At 43.7% G+C, this 14,229-nt stretch overlaps 1 protein-coding gene across 1 annotated transcript in view; it reads left to right on the top strand.

Moving 5' to 3' along the window:
- Positions 1-14,229, top strand: part of LOC122806154 (ubiquitin-conjugating enzyme E2 Q2-like) — an 800,789-nt gene that overhangs the window by 728,709 nt on the left and 57,851 nt on the right. The window contains exon 10 of the mRNA XM_044076390.1: positions 885-933. Coding sequence (XP_043932325.1) covers positions 885-933 — 49 coding nt within the window. The remainder of the gene's footprint in view (positions 1-884; positions 934-14,229) is intronic.

A 14,229-nucleotide genomic window follows, 5' to 3' on the forward strand; every position in this document is an offset into this window, starting at 1 on the left:
CCAAAAAGAACCAAAGAGAGTGAGTGGGCTGTACCGAGTGCAATCACGGTCATTTGAGGTAAGATGTCAGCCCAAACAAAGGAAGGTTGCTGAATTAATAGGGCAAGCTGGATGTCAAACTTGGCCTACAGCAGATCTCTAAAACTTATGACTGCAGCAATGGTCACACTCTAAGCATCTACAATTACAGTAAGTTGCCTAAACAGCTGTATTCTCCCTGTCCCTAGGGTAAGAAAGCTGTCAGGGTTTTTGCTCCTGTAAGTCCCTTAAGTACCTGCACGTACTCTGTGCATTGGTTGTACGTCAGACACACATCAAGAGAGGAAGGTGCCCAAGATTTTATAGACTAGCCAGTCAGAGTTCTCTGCAGGATATGTTCTCCGGACGTATGGTACCCTTGGCAGAAAATGTTTCATAAGCCAGGACTACCACAACAGTGATCTTTTTGAACATCTACTGTTACGGTTAAGATCTTGCACAATTGTACTTTTTCTGTTCTTTGTGATTAGCAAGTCATGTGCTCTCCTTTATTGTAGCTGAATATGCTACTGTTACTGCTTCTGTGTAGGGCCATTTTGTAAAATAATTACTGAGTTCAAGTATGGACCCATTTATAACACCTGACTTAGAGAGTAGTCATTTTGGACTGATGCTCAGTCTCTCACAAGTGAGACGTGCCTTTAGCCCTTTAAATTTAATCACATTATAGATGCTTAGAATGCCCAGTACTGTTTGTTTCTGTACAGTATTTTTGATTGCTATTTGTACTTTGGTTTTGCCTTGGCTTTAACCTCTGCTTGGCTAAACATAACAGAAGCTTTTTTTAGTGGTAGAGGTGTATCTTTAATATATCTTTCTGGTAACAAAGGTCTGTATTTTCCTAGGTACGTTTTGGGAGGTGGTGCACTATGCATGGAACTTCTTACTAAACAGGTACAGTAAGTATTCATGTTTGCCAGTTAAGTTACAGGATGCCTAGTCTTTCCCTTCAATGTTTTGATTTTTTTTTATTTTTCATTGTGAAACTCATTAGTTCAAGGGGGTTATAAGGTTTCCAGTCTAGTAACAGCTGAGTGCCTAATATTCTGATTGTAATGTACTGCAAGCTGATTTTAAATTTGTTTTGTCAAATTACAAGTACACAAAACTTCCGTGTCACATCTGTCTTCCTGCGGATTTCACTTTTCCTGCTTGTGTTCTAGCTCCTTGATTAGCCTGATATGTTTTTAGCAGTTATGGACACCCGACTCTTTCCTGCCTTAGTTTGTCCATTAGAGGCTGTGGCAAGCAGTTCTGAGAGCTTCAGCTTTATTCCCTCCTTTTGGCAGTTGTCAGCTGTGGAGTTGAGTAAAAAAGTATTTCACCTGCTCAGACTTCAGTGCAGTTGTTGATTTTTGGTCTGCCTGCTTTTATGTAGGGGACCGTCATAAGGCAGCACAACTACAATGCAAAAACGACCAGTACATTACCATAGATAGAAGTAGAATCTTGACCTTTTCAAGCTTTGGATTTCTTCCACTCACCACTATTTTTTCTCTACTGAGGTCCATAATTTTGTATTTATGTTCAGGTTTGACTGTAGGCAGTGTGGCTAAGCATGTGCTGTATAAAGTGTTGGTGCTCATTATATTAATGCAAAAATAATGAGAGCTGCATTGTGGAGATTTTGTTATTTGCTGAGAGAATCACTTTAGGAGGAGTGTTTTTACCTTCTCTTTTTTTGAATGTTTTAAGAAACTGATGGGTGGTTGAACGTTGATTTTGTGGAGGATTGACTGTGTCCCTCTTGTTATACTGATTGTTTGCATTTGCACAATCTCCTTAAGCAATTTACAGTTTACTATTTGTTCATTAGTTAAATGTAGCACAAAAGAAGACTTTGGTTAAACTGAACTTTCAAAGTGCAATAAGGGTTTTCTACTCTGCTTTAAACCTTAGGGTTGTGGAATTAGTTTAATGATGAATTTGTTTACCTGGCAGACACAAGGTACATTTTTTCATTCCCACCTTTGGAAACACGGCTAGACTTGAAAAGCTGCTATGGGTAGATACCCCTTTTTGAATAAGTAAAAGGGTTCTATTATAGATGATTGCCCCCCACCTCCCAGAAAAAAAAATGTAGCCACTTGAAGTCCATTCTAGATTTGCCTAGGCTGAACAGTTTTTTTAAAGGTCATCAAATAAACACTACAGTCATTGTTTTGACTCGCTTTGCCAAAGATTTTTATTCACAATGAATCTAAGGGATGAATGCCAGCATATCCCCCTTCCACAGAGATCAAAGACAGTACCTAAGGTTGAAGGGTGTGGACCCCGTTCACATTTGTCTTTTTGTCTGTCTGCACTCATTGTTAAAAAAAAATGCTTGGCTCGAGTGGTAGCCCACCTCAAGACTCAGGCATTTCGTATTTCCTCTTCTCTACCATGTTGCCTAATTCAAGCAGCAGGTTCAGAGGTATCTGAAGTATATCATGCACTGCCTTGCTTATCTAATGTTGTTCTGATCTTGTTCAAGTCAAATATGATTCCAGGAAAAAAACATATTAAGGGTCTTATTGGATGCAGAACAAGGCAGGCTGTTCCTACCAGTGAGAAACGCTTATAAAGTTGAGACGTGTTTTTTAATCCAACGTAGAGGAATTTCATCAGTCAGAATGTTCCTAAGAGCTTGTACTGTTATCCTCCACACCAGTGGGTGCCCCTAGCAGTGCTACATATGAGAACTGCAGTGGTGTCTCAAGCATTTGATAAGAGTCATCTTTTGCAGGTACTAGTAAAATATGATCCCTCTCTTCAGAATGAGGATCTGGTAGACTCAGCAAGTAGAAAACCGTCTAGATGGCCTTTGGAATACCAAAAGGGTTGCAGACTGTCAGAAGATGCTTTGTCTAGGTGGGGGGTGCATGTGGCCTACCTAAAAGTACATAGTATGGTGGGCAGCTCATTATAATGAGGTGTATCAGTGTGAAAAAAATGATCGTAATTCTGACCCTGAAGACTTTCAGAGCAGTCTGGCATGCAGGAACTTTGAAGGTGAAAACAGTACCATGGACATATGTGGCACCTTAGTAAGAGTGTACCTGGTTCTACCCAACCATGCACAGCAGCTATGATGGCACTAGAGATTCCTTCACTGCCAGGCTTGAATCTCCAAGCCTTTGACATTCCTTTAGATGAGGAGCCAGAGTAGATACAACAGCCATTAATAGAGGTGGATAATTGAGACTCAAATAAGTCCCCCTATTAGATCTTTTTGCAGTGAAGAAAAGTTTGTGATGATCTTTGTAGTCAGTGTTGCAGTACTGATCCTTGGGTCATCTTGCCATGCAGAAGTCCTTGACTTGTGAGTCTTGTAAAAAAAATTAAATTGGGTGCTGTGCCTGTCACATCGGCCCGATTTCTAGTGTTAGCATCATCCCAAGTCAAAAGACTTCAGGGTGTAAGAAGGCAGCCGTTGGTGCCATTTTAAGTTCATTCTAGCCATGCAGTCCTATGCAGTTAACATGTTTTATACAGTCAGTCTGTTGGTCTGCTCCTGTTTTCAGAGATCCTCTCCTTCCAGAAAGATAAGTGCCCATTGAGGAAACCTATTCTCTAATGTTCAGAAGTTAGTAACTGTTTGTCTTGTGGGAAACAAATCCCGCATAGACTTTCACTCGTTTTGCTTGATGCCTCAGCACATCTCTAACTGCTCTGATTTTGCTAAGATTTGAGCAAAAAACCCTTAAACATGGGGTGAGTTACTAGAAGCACACACGGTGTCATCGTTGTCAGCCTCTTCAGTAGCGTCACTATCTCCTACTACTTCAGGGCCCACACTAACTCCGGCAGCCGCTGGTGTGATCCCAAAAAAGTGCAAAGATAAAACTTAGGGTTTCAGAGGCTGCAGAAAAAAGCTACTGCATCTGTTCCTAAGTCAACTTAGGACCTTGGTGAGGCGCCTTTGTAGCCCATGGGGCTGGCAACTGCTAAGCCACAACCATCTGGCATGAGCCTTCGGCAAGCTGCCTCTGTATATGGCCTACACAACTACCAATACTACTTGTCAGTGTGGTGTGATGCCAGTATGGAAGCATCAGTTTCTGACTTCCAAGAATTGGTTTGGACTCCCAATCGAGAGACCACATCCCTCAGCCATGCCTGTTGACTGAACTGTTAAACTGAAATGTACTCCATGTTCTTATTGTTTCACTGTTGCAGTCATTACACTTGGGTTATCCTGCTGGCAGGTTACCCTCAGTCTGCCTGAATTCCAAAATCTAGGTCTGGCGTCTGTTGCTGTCGCCTCTTCCCTGACGTCAGTGCGCCAGGGGTATAAAAGATGCAGCAGACGCCATTTTCTTCAGTCTTTCTTGCCGCGCGGTGCCCGAAGCATAAGCAGTTCGCGAGTGCCGGTTGGCCGACTCCTCCTGAGATTTTCGTGTTCGAATTTCAGATCCGAAGACCTCATTAAAAGCTAAGTACCCCGTTGGAGAAACTTTTTTCTTGCTCCAGACCAATGTCAAAAAAAGTTAATTGTATTTCTTGTGGGAACCAAGTACCTCATAAGGACTTTCATTCTTACTGTATTCCTTTGCCTAGGCCCTAACCACGACGTTGCTAGTTGTTGTTTTTTTGCTAGATTTAACCAATGCACTATTAAGCGTCGGTACGATTTTGCATTACACTATTTTGGCAGAAGATTTAATTATACCATGTCGTCAGATAGCCATCGTACTAACGGAATTCACAAGAAACGCAAAGAAAAAGAAAGACAGGCATCAGAGGTCCAAAACCGACGATGAGGCTTCTAAGCCAGTCACCGGTTCGCCGGTTCTCAGTGAGGCACCTTTGCAGCCCCTGATGCCCGCTACTTTAGACCTGCAGGCCACTACAGACTCCCACATGGAGTCGTCTAGGCCGCTGGAAGGTCAAAGTATTGGACCTTCGGAGACTATTACCTCAGATGCGTCCAGAGCCGCTGAGCAGGCATCTGCTTCTGAGGGTGTTTTCAGACCAACTCAGTTATACATTAAAACCACTTCATCTTCAAAGGCAAAGACTAAAGCACCCTTGAAGACAAAGAAACAAGCACAACAGCCTCATGGACAGGTCTTCATGCCCAAAAAACAGATGCTCAAAATGGCCGAAGACTTAATTACTTTGATCAGGGGTTCCCATCCCTCGCCTGATAAAAGGCCTAGGGAAGAGACAGAATATAAATCTTCAGATCAGGTTTCCATTTCATCTGATTCCTCTTCTGATCAGGAATACTCTCTTCCTCCCTATGAGGATTCTGATGCTGATGAATCTATCCCTTCAGCCTCTCCTCCTGAGGATTACACTTTTGGGGAAACTTTGCATACCATGAGGGAGCATTTCCACTGGGAGAGCCAAGAATTTTCAGAATCTAAGAAAAGGCTCAGAAACTTCCTTTTACTACCACAACACAGGCCCCTAGGTATTCCACCTGTTAGACATTGTTGATGTATTTTCAGAGTCCAGTCTGACCCCTGACTCCTTACCTCCAGCTCCTGTTAAGCTGGACAGGTACTACAGGGTCCCTGACTCTCATAAATTCCTTTTCAAAAACCCAGCTGCTGACCCAGAAACCATCTCTGAGTCCCAAAGGGGTCAAGGCTTCCACTGCAAAAAACCCTACCACCTCTGACAGGGATTCGAGGGCGTTGGACACATGGGGAAAAAAGATTTACACTTCCGCTACCTTGGCTATAAGGGCTTTAAATTGTCAGTTTCATATGCTCAAATATCAGCAATATATTATGTCACTGCTTAAACAGAAAATGTTGACAAATTCTGAATGTGCAGAAAGCACAGAAATGCAGGATTTATTGCATACAGCTGAACAAGTTGGAAAGCATACTTTGCAATGTGGTTTTGATTCTTTGGAGGCCTCCTGCAGAGCCGCTGTTACGGGTTCTGTCATCAGGAGGCATGCTTGGTTAAAGGAACAAAGTCTGCCTGATCATGTCAAAGCAAAATTATTAGATGCCCCATTACAGCATGATACTTTGGTGTAAAGCTAAGTCTATGCAAACGGTTAAGGATTTCTTACAGGTTCAGCCTCCAAGATTTAGCAGACACTGCCCTACAAAGAATTGGTCCTTTCCAGTGTCAGACAGACCACAAAGGGGTAGATACAGACACCCAAGAGGCAGATCCCAGCCCCAAGGTTCGTACAGGTCTAAACAATGGGGTGCTTCTGCCTCCAAACGTGGAGAAGACAATTCACAACCATACAGGAAACCGTCCCAATGACTTCCCCCTGCCTGCACCAAGCACTTATCTTCTGGCAGCACCTTTAGGGGGAAAACTTGCACTTTTTCCTCTAAACTGGCACATAACCCAGGACAAATGGGTCCTAGACGTAGTGTCACAAGGCTACAAGTTTCACTTCCATACCCTGCCAAGGACAAACGGTTGGCCAGACTTGCCAAAACATCACTGGGCACAAAAGAAAGTCTTATCCCTCATGGACATGAGGGTCATTCAACAAGTACCAGAGCAAGAGCAGGGACAAGGATTTTATTCAAGACTGTTCTTGGTACCAAGAAAGGACAAGACCAATACTGGACCTATCTATTCTAAACACATTTCTGGATATACCAAATTTCAAAATGTTGACTCTACAGCAACTTCTGCCCATGCTGGGCAAGAAGGCTTGGCTGGTGACATTAGACCTAAAAGAGGCATACCTGCATGTCCCAATCAGACAAACATGCAGAAGATACCTCAGATTCAAAGCTGGCTCAATGCACTACCAATTCTCTGCACTGCCCTTTGGTTTATCTTCTTTGCCCAGGGTCTTCACAAAGTGCCTGGCACCAGTAATTGCATTCTGCAGACAGAGGAATGCAAATATATCCTTACTTGGACGACTGCCTCATTCAAGCAGAGAACAAGGACATTCTACTACAGCATCTGGCGTTTGTAGAGAGATTTCTAACAGGCCTAGGGTACACAGTCAACGAAAATAAATCATAACTAGTACCCTCTCAAGAGGTAATATTCCTGGGTGCAAGCTTAAATACAATTGCCCAGATGGCTTATCTCATGCCACACAAAGGCAACTGACTACCTATTTCAACCTGTTGGCAACAAAGGCCCAGTTATCTGCAAGAAAAATTCTGCAGGCTTTGGGCTTCATGGCATCCTGCATTCTACTAATTCCATATGCGAGAATGCATATGAGGAAACTTGAATGGTACCTAAAAAGTGTTTGGACTCAACATTGCCACAGCCTGGAAACAATAATGCCTTCATTTCCTGCCTGCAGCAGGAGTTTTGTTGGTGGGCAAAGGCTCGTCACCAAAACAAGGGACAGCCATTCACTTTACCCCCAGCCGGCAGACATTAACAACGGATGCATCCGATTATGCCTAGGGGGGCCCACATGGCAGGAAAATGTATTCAAGGAACATGGTCCGCAAACCAAATGCATCTACATATCAATCAAAAAGAGATGCTAGCTGTTCAGAATGCCCTGACCGCCTTCAAGGACCTACTTCATCCGGGACAACTACTTATAAAGACAGACAACACCACGGTCATGTGGTATATAAACAAGCAGGGAGGCACTCATTCTTACCCCCTTTGCCAACTAGCCATGACTCTGTGGGGGACAGCTTCGACTTACCAAGTACATCTGCAGGCACAATTCCTGCCAGGAAAGATAAATACTCTGGCAGACGAACTAAGCAACAGCCTCATGGATCCCCACGAGTGGAAATTGGATCCACAAGTCTTCAGCATAACAAGGAAATGGGGATGCACGGATATAGATCTGTTTGCCTCTCCTCACAACTACCAACTAGAAAGATTCTGCACAAGGACTTAACACAGACAAGCATGGAAAGTGGACGCCCTCTCTTTCAGCTGGAAAAGCTTAGCAGTATATGCCTTTCCTCCACTGCCTCTCCTCCCCAAGGTACTCCTAAAGGTCAGACAAGAGAAGCCAAAGATGATACTGTTTGCCCCAGACTGGCACCGCCAGCACTGGTACCTAATCCTAAGGAACTTGTCTCAATGCCCGGCTTGGACCTTGCCTCAAATACCTCATCTACTATCCCAACAAAACAATCAGATTCTGCACAGCCAATTAAAAACCTTAAATCTGGCAGCATGGCGGATAATGTAGTGATACAAAACGCGCCTCTCACTAAAGCTGTAATGGATGTCATTTTGGAGGCCAAAAGGCCTAGTGCCAGAAAATCTTACACTGGAAAATGGAAGAGATTGTGCTTGGAACCAGGCACAAGGAATTGACACAGCTGTACCAAATATTCCTCAGATTTTGCAATACTTGACTGAGATGCTGGACAAAGGCCTATCCTTTTCATCAATTAAAATTCATGCCTCTGCATTTCGGCTCATTACAATACAGAGCCACCAATCTTTTCTCATCCCTTGTTAAGGCAGTACCTCAGAGTAGCCAAAAGCTTAAGGCCTCCAAGGAGATCACCAATACCTGCATGGGACCTCAATTATGTTTTGGAAAAACTCACCCTGCCGCCTTTTGAGCCAGCCGCTACATCTGATATAAAGTTTTTATCTTGGAAAACAGCTCTGCTCCTAGCAATAACCTCTGCAGGACGAGTCTCAGAGCTACAGGCACTCATGGCTGTGGAACCTTTTTATCATTTTTTATCCAGACAGGGTTTCTCTGAGGACAAACCCGACATTTATGCCTAAGGTAGTGTCCAGTGTGGCCCTTAACCAAACTATTCATCTGCGTACTTTTTATCCAAACCCACAGAATAAGGGGGAAGAGAATTCTGCATTCTTTGGACATGCACAGACGGCTACGCTTCTACTTGAACAGAACCAAAGCTTTCAGAAAGAGCAACTACTAGTGGCATATGCTGCAGGATCACAAGGAAAGGCTGTCTCAAAGCAGACTATTCAAAGCGGATAGGCCACTGCATTCGTTTCTGCTATTCACAGCATGGCAAGCCAGTGCCTAAGGGCATTAGACCACATTCAACCAGAGCAGCAGCCACTTCAGCAGCCTTCTCAGGGGAGTACCAACCAAAGACATTTTAGAGGCTGCTACCCTGGAGTTCAGTGCACACCTTTACAAAGCACAATCATTTACCACTCTACTCTAAATCCAGGGTAGACTTTGCCACTGCAGTTCTGCAGGGCCTCATAGTCACTCCTAATGCTATTTAGCTCCAGCCTCCCAACCTTAGCTTTGGGATTCAATCCAAGTGTAATGACTGCAACAGTGAAACACGAAGAACATAGTACAGTTGTGTACACTTACCATAAATGTAGATGTTAGAGTGTGTTCACTGTTGCAGTCCAGGTTACCCACCCACCATCCCTCATATCTTTGCTGCAACTTCTCTGCTCTTCTCTAACCTATACAACCTATGTGGTGTATTTGGTTATAGATGAAGGTAGTATATATATTTTGGTACATGCATGTTTTATTGGCATATTTTTAGCCTACCCTATTGGGGGGCACCTGACATCTGGGGCAAGAAAGATTTAAGAAAATGGCGTCTGCTGCATCTTTTATACCCCTGGTGCACTAACGTCAGGGAAGAGGCGACAGCAACCGACACCGGACCTAGACTTTGGAATTCAGGCCGACTGAGTGTAGCCTGCCAGCAGGATAACCCAAGTGTAATGACTGCAACAGTGAGTACACTCGAACATCTACATTTATGGTAAGTGTACACAACTGTACTTTCCTTGGCTTCATCACCACCCTCAGCCTCCGCATCACTGTCCAGAGTTCAGGATCTTATCAAGAAAGCAGTGGAATTCATGGCCTTCATTAGATTCAGAGAACCCTCATAACCTTTTTCAAAGGCTTCTCTGACTCCTACTAAAACACAAGGGAAGTAGCTTTCCAAGAAGAGGAAGATTCTTCATCCTCTGAGGATGAGGAAGAGGTCTGTTATTCTGGTCATTTTCATTCCCGAACCCATTCAGACTCTGTACTTGATTCAACTTTCCCACCCAAAGACCTTTCCTTTGGAGAGACATTACACAAAATGAAGGAAGCATTTAACTGAGAAAGTAAGCCGTTCTACCAGGCACAGACACGTTACAGGGAACTTTTAAGTTTACCTTCCCCTAGGCCACTGGCTATTCCTGCAGTACACATTGTACTAGATTTTTTGAGTGCATAGCCCTACACCCCATCTCTTTACCACTTTCGCCTAGAAAACCAGACCGGTTTTAGAGTGCTTGACTCTCTCAAGCATCTTTACAGAAATCCTAAAGTTGATTTCTTTGTGGTCTCCACTGAATCTACTAAAGGAGTTCCCAAAGGACCATCCTGGCATCCCCTACCTAATGACAGGGAGAGCAGACTACTGGATAGTTCTGGCATGAAAACTTGTACCTCTACAGCCCTAGCCACGAGAGCTTTAAATTGCCAATTCCATATGATAAAATACCTGCACTCACTTCAGGATAAAATGATAGCGAAACTTGACTCCATCATAGACGTACCTTTGTACAGAGGGGTGCAAGATGTAGCTAGAGAAGCTTTGCAGGTAGCCACGCACTTTTTGAAATTTGGCTATGATGCCTCAGTTATCCGTAGACATACATGCTTAGAGCTCCACCATTGTCAGACCAAGTAAATGCACAGTTACTGGATGCCCCATTAGACAAAATGTTCCTGTTTGGACTTCTAGCTGAACGTCTTTCAGAAGCAAAATAAGAAAAGGTAAAAAAAAAAAAATTAAAACTGTCAAATAATTTTACTTGTTTCCAGCCTTGAGGAACAGTAGAAGCTGTCCCTCTAAACCTTGGCCTTTTCCATCTAGAGAAGGGGAGGCCTCCCTGTAGAAAAAGACCCAAGGCAGTCTAGGAGATGGCAAACAGAACAGCCACCGAGATCAGGTGCAGCCAAAGAGCATGCCCACCCACAGAGAACAGCTATGACTGTGGTACCCCTTCCTCCCTCTCAAACACCTGTCAGGAAGACTGTTCTTCTTGTTAAGCTAGTGAAAAACCATAACAGGGATGGTAGAGTTGTGTAAAATCTTGAGTACTATAGCAGTAGATGTCCTTCTCTTCACTGTTGCAGTATCCAAAACAGAAGGGTCTCCTTCCCAGGGCAGTCTGACACTCGGCCAGTGTACAAAAGCCTAATGATCTTGTATGCACCATACGTCACATTTATGCTTCCAACACCGAACATAGGACAGAAAAGGGGCGTACAGACACAACTACCCAGAACTGAATTGCCCCAGAAGAGAACAGTCTGTGTAAGACAAAGAAGTCTATGTACATCCAGAAGGAAAAAATGCAGAAGAAAAAGGTGAAAACCCTCAACAAGAAGGGAATCTAAAACAAAAACCAAAGCAAAGAGGAGGTTGGTGGGAGAGAGAAATACTGCAACAGTGAAGAGAAGAGCATGAACTGTTATGGTAAGGCTTTACACAACTGTAGTATGTCCTTCATATCCCTGTTGCTCTATCCAAAGCAGAAGGGAGAGTTTTTAAAAGCTCAAGAAACAGAATGAGAGGTAGAAGACTGAGTCCTCAACAAACCCACATAAAATAGTTTCAGCAAAACCTGATCTGGCCCTAGAACCCTTATACAACTTATGCTTAGTAAAGGTATGCACTGAAGACCAAGTTGCAGTTTCAAGGATGGAGTTTGTGTCCAACCCCTTAAAGAAGGCACCAGAAGAAGCAACAGCTGTAGTGGAATGAGCTCTAACAGAAGTAGACGGAGATTTGCCATGAAAAGGATAACCAAAGGAAAATGACATTGGATGTCCAGGTTTGCTTAGAAACCACCAAACCAAATGTCCTGTGATGAAAGGAAACAAAAAGGTGATCAGACTTGCAAATGGCCTTAGTTCTATACAAGTAGTACCTGAACTATCTGTGCAAATCCGAGGTATGCAGATCCCTCTCATTAACAGACTGAGAAGGGAAAAAGGAAGGCAGTTGTACTGATTTGATTCAGTAACAACTCATTTACTACTACAGGAATGAAAAAAGGATTAGCATGAAGGAACACCCTGTCCCTGTGTGGGGGGAGGAATGGCCATAAGGGCCTGGAGCTCAAAAGCCCTCTGAGCAGAAGTAAGCGCCAGCAACAAAACAGTTTTCCAGGTACAAAGATGCGAAGAAGCAGAATCTGCAGGCTCAAAAGGCGCCAGAGTCAAATTTTACAAAACAAAATTACGGTCCCAAGGAGGAGGAATAGGTTTCATTGGAGACCTAATATGCATAACGCCTTTAAGAAATCGTTTAACCTCAAAACAGGAAGTCAAAGGAGGAGTCAAGAACAGACTAGAAGAAATGGCTACAGATGGACCTTCACAGAAGAATAGGCCAGGCTAGACTAGAGCAACTCACAAATAAGAGAAGAGCAGAGGGGCCCCCACTGAAATAGGGTCCTGGCTAGAAGCTTGGCACCAGACAGAAAATATTTTCAGTTTGGACATGTAATATTTTATTGTTTGAGGGTTTCCTTGCCTCCTGTAAAACCCTGAGCACACCCTCAGAAAAGAGGTGCCTGAAAAATGGATCAAAACCCTATCACACAGTGTCTGTAAAGAGTGGACAAGTGAGGGTGGATGAGAGACCCCTTGTCCTGTGAGGTAACTTGTGGTCATTGCCCCTAGCCATATGCATTGAGGGGGAACCAGTGTTGTCTTGGCAAAAAGGGAGTCACTAGCAAGTTTTTTGGAGAGTCCAGCTGAATCTTTTGCAGGACTCTTGCAAAACGATCTACCTGAGGAATACCCTACTGATGAACAATGTCCAGAAACACATCTCTGTGAAGCATCCATTCGTGAGCTTGTGTTTTGGAACTGCTCAGAGAGTTTGTCACTAAATTATGTTCTAAAGGAATGTATACTGTCTGAAGTGTTAATTGATAACTGAGAGCCACATCTCAAGCCTGAAGAGCCATCCTGCAGAGGAGGTAAGATTTCTGGCCTCCCTGCTTGTAATGCCACATAACTGTAGTAGTATTTGTGTACACCTTCAAGGGGCCTGGAGAGAACATGGGGTAAAAAGCTTGAAGGGCCAGAATCTGAACTCTCATCTCTTTTATGTTGATATGGTCCGACTGCTGGTGGGGAGGCTAGAGACTCTGAACTTTCAGGTGATCAAAAGAAGCCTCCCGTTCCATGTCTGAGTCATCTGTGAGCAGTTCCTGAGAAGGGACTGGAGGCTGAAAAGGCTGACCAAAGTTGAGTGCAAACTGTTGAATCCACCCCTTGAATTCCTTCTTTATATAGGGAAGGAGAGAGAGACTGAAATCTAGAAGGGTGACAGTGCTGTAGCAAAACTGACTTTAAGGTACCATTGAAGCTTCTACATATGCAGTCAGAGGAAGAGGAAGCATTGGAATGGAAGGGGCCATGAACCCAGGGCCTGAAGAAACTCCCTGGCTGGCATGGCAGTTTGAGAAAGAAGAGTGAAAGAAGGCAGTCAGTGATGAAACTTTTGGAGCTAGAAGAGAGGCCATCATTGGCATTATTTGAATCCTGCATCCCAGATGCACATGATGCTGAGAGGGAGTCCGGATGGAAATTTGGAATTTGTTAAACCCCAAATCGTGAAGAGAAATGGTGAACTTCAGGTTCTGTAACAGGTGACTGGGAGAAGGGGCCTGAAGCAACAGGTTGTCTAGATGAGGAAAAATCTGAATGCCTTTGAACCTGTTGAAAGCAATCACAGTGGCTAAACATTTTGTGAATACCAGTGGGGCAGCAGAGAAGCCAATCAGCAAAGCAGAGAACTGAAAATGAAAGGAAGAGAGAAATGTAAAAACTTCCTGAAAAGAGGGTGAATAGGGAAATGAAGTTCAGGATTTTCTAGTGTCCATGGATTTGAAAGATGCTTAAAGTAACAAGAGAGAAAATGGGGTTTGAAGAATAAGCATACAAAATGTAGGGACCTTGAGAAAGGTATTTTGCCTGGAGAGATCCAGAATAGGTCTCCAAGTGCCCTCCTTTTGAAGAACCAGGAACATCTGGAGTAAAAACCCTTTCCCACTTGGGAGGGGGGGGGTCGAATGGTTCCTTGGTTTACCAGGGACCCTAGAACTTCCGGGAAATGAGAAAGTTGCTCTAGAGGTTAGGGAATCCCTGAAAAAGCAGGGAGAGACTTTTATACCGTGAAGTAACCCTGACGGATGATAGAACCCAACAGTCTGAAGTGATGAGATGCCAAATTGGAAGACACAGGAAAAGCTTGAAAAACCGGGCTTAAAAAAAATTTTAAAGGAAGGGTTTTTTTA

Source organism: Protopterus annectens, chromosome 7.part0 (genome assembly GCF_019279795.1).
Source record: "Protopterus annectens isolate FY-2018-M chromosome 7.part0, PAN1.0, whole genome shotgun sequence".
Classification (NCBI taxonomy): domain Eukaryota; kingdom Metazoa; phylum Chordata; order Ceratodontiformes; family Protopteridae; genus Protopterus; species Protopterus annectens.